Source organism: Pimephales promelas, chromosome 21 (assembly GCF_988280905.1).
Source record: "Pimephales promelas chromosome 21, fPimPro1.hap1.1, whole genome shotgun sequence".
In the NCBI taxonomy this organism is placed as follows: domain Eukaryota; kingdom Metazoa; phylum Chordata; class Actinopteri; order Cypriniformes; family Leuciscidae; genus Pimephales; species Pimephales promelas.
In genome coordinates, this window is record NC_142789.1 from 26,637,873 (window position 1) to 26,643,872 (window position 6,000).

At 37.0% G+C, this 6,000-nt stretch overlaps 1 protein-coding gene across 3 annotated transcripts in view; it reads left to right on the plus strand.

Annotated features, from left to right (window-relative positions):
- The window catches only part of bsnb (bassoon (presynaptic cytomatrix protein) b), a 96,720-nt gene extending 90,840 nt beyond the window's left edge, over nt 1-5,880 (plus strand). For all 3 annotated transcript variants that reach the window (XM_089124922.1, XM_089124921.1, XM_089124923.1), the window contains 3 exons: nt 205-260; nt 466-568; nt 3,020-5,880. In XM_089124922.1, the coding sequence (XP_088981048.1) occupies nt 205-245 (41 nt within the window). In that variant the 3' untranslated portion in view covers nt 246-260; nt 466-568; nt 3,020-5,880. The remainder of the gene's footprint in view (nt 1-204; nt 261-465; nt 569-3,019) is intronic.
- Nucleotides 5,881-6,000: the final 120 nt, after the last annotated feature.

Sequence of the window (6,000 nt, forward strand, 5' to 3'; positions counted from 1 at the left end):
AGTTCAACCCAGCCTTGCTCTTATATTAAGAGTTCCTTAGCTCTTATGAGTTTTTTAAGCTAAAACTCCTATCTAGGAACCCTTTATTAGGACTCCTAGTGGTAAGATAAAATTCATTGTTAATATGGCCCAAGATATTTTAAGATCTAAATCTATGTTTTAAGCACCTAAATTGTGTTTTTGTTTTTCTCATCTTTTATTCAGCTGTATCTGCTCTCGGGAAGAAGTTTACTTCATTTTGGTGATCTGCTGATAAGAAGGTAAGAATGAATTTGGTTGATTGTGGTTTATACTAGTTAGCGCTAGATTGGTCGCCATGCTGGTTAAGCTAAAAGTTAAAAAGTAGTAAGAGTAGTGTTGACATTTCTTGCATTACCCTTTTAAATGATTAGTATATGTAACTGTTACTAATATGAGCTTTTTAAACCCATTGGACATTTTTTGCTTTGCTCAATTGTTCCTCAGGCATAAGTTGGGGTGACTTGGTGTTAGAACTGGAAAAACCTATGAATTTTTTGCTGCCATTTAACATCTTTAGCCTGAGGGCGGGGTACACCTGAGGAAACTGGTGAGTATTTTATTCTGCAACTCAACAAGCTGAGTAATTGTACTCCAGGCACTTTAATTACAATTAACTAACATTGATAAACCAGCATGTGTGAAAATCATGTAGTCAAAACTGTAGTCAATGTATTTGCATTCTGATTTTCACACATGCTGGATGTGTGAAAATCAGAATGCAAATACATTGACTACAGTTGTAGCTAGGGCTTTGAAAAAGGGAATGGCTAGCAGTTTAATGCTAACGGACAGAGCATTTCTTATGAGAGTGATTTTGCTTCTTGATCTGTACGTCAGGCAGGCCAACTGTGCAACTATGTTCTCTGCCACTTGCTCTGTCGAAGGTTAGAGTTCCGGTTAGCTGACCCTGATCCGAGGTCACTGAAATCTAACCTTTCACTATTCAGTGTGGGTGAATTGGGTCAGTCAAAGTGAGCTATAATTAGCAGGCAGATCAGTGGGCTTGGATTAGCATTAGCATCCGTGCAAAGCTCATTCATCTTTGTGCTGACGATATTCTGATGAGTCACATTAATCAAGACGCAATCAAAATTGCACAGTGTACCATGTCAAAGTACCAGAAATTAAACTGGTTTGGGAAAAGTTTTGTTTTTTAAAATTCTGCACATGTATTCACCAACTGTACAGTGAAATGTGGCCATAAAATCTTAGCCTTTCCTGCAGTAGTCATATTTCTTCCATTCCTTTATCTACCCGTGGTCTGTCTCTTCCTCCTCATACTGTCGCTGCCTGGAGTTGCATCATGGTGACTGTTGTGGTATTGTACTGAGCGCGGTGTGTTGCATGTGTAGATCCAAAGAAAGGATCTGGGATAAAACAGGTTTAGGGGATCCTTAAACCACGGCTAATCCGATTCAACTCCCGGCTATCCAATCCAAATCCTGCTCCATACATCAGCGTGGTTTACTTATGCAATCACATTAGAATGTGTGAGCGTCATTCTAGTCACTTTATTCAAATTCAAAGTAATATACTGTGCTCCTCATGCAAACCTCTTTTTTTTTAAAGATTTGTTAAGGCTAGTAGTGCATGTAAATGCAGTAGTATTTCTGAACATCATGCAATACATTTTAAGTCAAACTTTCCATCTTTTCTGACTGTAATTTGTGCCATTTATTCAAATTTGTGGTGACAATGTTTACACATGGTGCTTGCAGCTTGTTTACACATGGTGCACACATTTTGTTTAATACTGTTAGAAATATGTTGGTGTGAGGAATTCAGCCTCTCCTGTCCTCTAGTGTTTAAGAAGAGTACTACATTTTATAACCCTCAAAAATTAAACTAAACTGAAAAACATGAAATGTAAAGCTTGTGTTTTTGTTAAATCACTTACATTTAATTATTCTGTAAAATCTTAATTGAGTGGTAATGAGTCTAAATGGTCATTTCTTAGGTGGAAATGTGTGTGTGGGGGGGTTTAACAGATTAAAGCAACACTGAGTAAGATTTTTCACCTTCAAATAATGTTTCCAAAATCGTTTCAGTGGTTCATTAAGTCGTAACAGGGTGAAAGGCACTTCTGCCTCCGCTTTGCGGTCCTATATCTGCTTTAACCACACTATGTAAGATTGCCAGATCGGGTCGCGTTTCTGTAGTTCTAATGAGACGTAAGAAAACTACAAATTTGACTTGCTTTACGTCAAGCGTTACAATAGTCATTATTTAGTTTTTCTTTGTTTCTGATATCGCAATACATCATACTTTTATGAAATCATGCAACATACTCTGCTGATAAACAGCGAGCGTGCGTGCGACAGTAGGATGTGGTGGGCTAAATTATTTACGACAGCGGTAATGGATAATTCCGCTTCCAACCTGTAGGGTGACCGCGGAGGAAAAGTTACTTGGTGTTGCTTTAACTTTTGGTTTTCTACAGACAATGTCAGTAAGTGATTCTATCTCCTGCCAACATGTATAAAAGCATGTACTTTAGAAACGGTTAAGGCCCTTGCACACTGAATCCGAAATTTCCGTATGCGTTTTTTCGTATTCTTGATTGTCGAAACACCATTCAGACTCCATTCAAACTGCTTGTTACGGATGATGCGAAAAACACAGAAAATCGAACCCGATTCGATTTTTTTTTATGATGGACGAAAGTTTCGAAGGCAGTATGCGTGATCGACATAACGTGAGGTCATATTTATTTTTTTAACGTGTGAAATTTTCGGAAGCGAAAGCCTGCAAGGGCCTTTAGGGTTATTTTTATATTTCTTGCCTGGACCCTTGAATTCCCACTGTAATTGCATTTTAAACTGAGAGTTGAGGCAATTTTTTTTTTCTGTGGTAATGGACATTGTCATAAATTCTGTCTGTAGAGCTTAATTTGCATTGCACCCAAAACATTCCTCTAATAACCTTTATTCCATGAGCATTTGACCAACTGGGAAAATACCAAATATTGTAATATTTCTTTCTTTTATCTCTTCTCCAGATGTTTCCAATGAAAACATTAGGATGAAATTCACAGGCCCAGTCTATCCAATGATATCTACAAAACCGGAGGCTAAATCTTTCATCCAAAGTGTTTCCGTAGTTGCTATTGAAGCAATTACAGTTCCCAAAATGCCAAACTGCCTGTTCTTTTTGAGATTTTTCCAATTATGTCTTCCCTCATATGACATAATCTGTGCTCAGGTGACCCTCCCTATTCCAAAAACAGCATGAAGATGTCAAGCAGCTGCAGTTCTTAGCTTTTTGCAGTCCTAATGAAGACTTCTCTGCCCAGACTCAAAGAGACCATAGCAGTGACGGAGAATAACTACCTTACAAAGGCTTAAAACAAAACTGTTTAAAAAAATGTATGCTCCATTTCTAAGATCTTGACATTCCAATATGGCGATGATTGACCCTATCTATGAATGTTTTTGTTCCTCCCTAACCTTTTTGTCACGTGTGTAATGAATGCAAATGTGTAAACCGTGGACATGGAATGCACGCACAAAAAAAAAAAAAAAAAAAAAGTATACGTATATGATATATATATATATATATATATATATATATATATATATATTATATATATATCTAGACAACTTTTCAGAGTCTCTAAGGGTGAAGCCATGTGCACCTTGTATAATAAGCTGGTTATTTAACGTAAAACTATCAGTCAAGTGCAGAGGTCAGTAATATCAGAATGTTAGCATAGTCGTGTCCCTCTTTTATCAACCATTAAGCCATCACTACCCTATCCCAGAATTCCCTAAATTTCCTTTTTTTTTGCCAGTTAGCTTCTTATCAGTTTCGCCTAATTTTCTTTTAAATTAAGAGCCTTACTAAGATTTTTTACTTGTATACCTCACATATTTTTTTTAAAGTTCCATATCATCCTTACTTGATTTATTTTGCACAAGTGTATACTGCTGAACATGTACATATCTCTCGTTAACACACTGCTATTGTAAGATAATGATTTGTGTATTTATGGATTTATATTTCGGGTAGTTTAATGTTTGGTATTATTATTATTATTATTTATACCTTTACATCATTTTTTTTCCTCGTCATTATTGATAATCTAAACCGTTCTCATATTTTTCCCCTCCCCCTGAAGCAATAGCATGCTAATCCGTACAGAGCACAATAATTTTGCATTCAAGTTCCTCGTCACAGATGTTATTGTCATACATAGACAGGTAAAATAAGTTTCCACAAACCCCAATAAACTCACCATTTCGCCCATCCAGATGTTCCACAAAAAAATAAATAAAACACATTTACTGATATGTAGATCCACTTAGAAAAAGGGTTTGAACTAATTTCAAATGTTCTATGCAATAATCCATGTAAAACCTTTTCCCACTGCGACATCCCTCACCGATACTGCATTACGATATGTTCTAATATGACTAGGGACATGTTTGTATTTACCTTGTATGTATGAAAATATCGAAACTACTAGATTTCTTTCTTATTATTTTAGTGGCATGTTTATGAAAGCCCTCGTCTTCCCTAGTTTTCAGGGAATCTGTTGCCAAAGGGTTAACTGTGTGGACTGTTGGTCTTGGACATCCACCATCTCTGTTGCTTGCAGCATGATTCTGCTCAGCTCTCTTTGGCTCTTTGTAATGCTGTCATTCGCTCTTCGTGTCCGCAGTTTGATCAGGCGACAAGTCGGGCACACAGCTTATGCACTCGTTATTTCATCTCCTCCAACAGGGAAACGTCGTGTTTGGGTTGCGAATGTTGCCGTGTCCACACAGGACGCGCGCAGGTCTCCGTGCGATACCACCGAGAGATGGAAAATAAAGACCATTATTATTACGTGATCTTAAAGGCACGTGGATATGTAAATTGAGAATGTCATCACAGTCGAAACTATGCTTTGGAGAAGATTCAAAGGTGTAAACGTGATCACTGTAGCATGAATTCACCTCCATGCCATTCATATGAAAATCAGGGCATGCACATTGAAAGCACAAGCATCACCATTTGAGTTTGCGAGGTGCGTTGACTAGAGGTGAAACTTTTCCTTTTTGATACTGGAATGTTGTTTAGGCAATCAAGACTCTATGATGAAGAATGATAACTCTTCTACATCACTGTTACCATGGAGATATTCAATAACAAGTGCATGAGCCAAAGTTGCCACCACAAAAGCCGGCCACAGTGATAGATAGAAATACGCAAACACGGACATATCTACACAAACAGGCATGTGAACACACATACACACACATATATAGACTAACTGTCGCTGTAAATACTGACTTTGGTTATTTTGTACAGTGTTTAAATATCATGAGTAAAATGATGGCCGTCTTGTGCAACTTCACGCCGGCCTTGCTGCCAACCTTTTGTGCTTTTGTGTATAAAAGAATAATGATGATTATTGTTATTATTATGAGAAAAAAAATATCATAGTATATATGTTGCTGGCTCTCAATGACTGTTGACTACAGTGGAAAAAAAAATCTGAAAACATTTGGTCTGTGTAGGGTTTCTATAGGCTGCTATTGTGTTTGTAAAATCTAAATACAATGGAAAAATATGTAAGTGGCTTCCATCATGATCGTGCCAGAAAAGAGGGTTCAGAGTGAATAAAACAGATTTGTTATAAATTCAAAAGGGAATTGGGGGGAAAAAAGTGAAAAATTCTCTCACGAATCACTGTTGTAAGTGCAATGGGCTAAATGTGAGTCCAGTATTCATTGTGAAATATTGTGTTCTTTTCAATGTATTCCTGTTAAAAGATAAATTTCTGGTGCATCATGTCATGTAATGTGATTATGAAAATAATGAACCTGCAATTTGTTTCCAGACTGGAGAAGAATAAAGACAAAAAACTAAAATTGACATGCAGTCTCTTGTATTGGTGTCAGTCATTCATTGCAGGAAAATGTACGTCAACCTCTCTTTCTTTCTTCTGTAATTTGAAATGGCTAAATTCAAGTCACATGTTTGGTTGTGTAATTC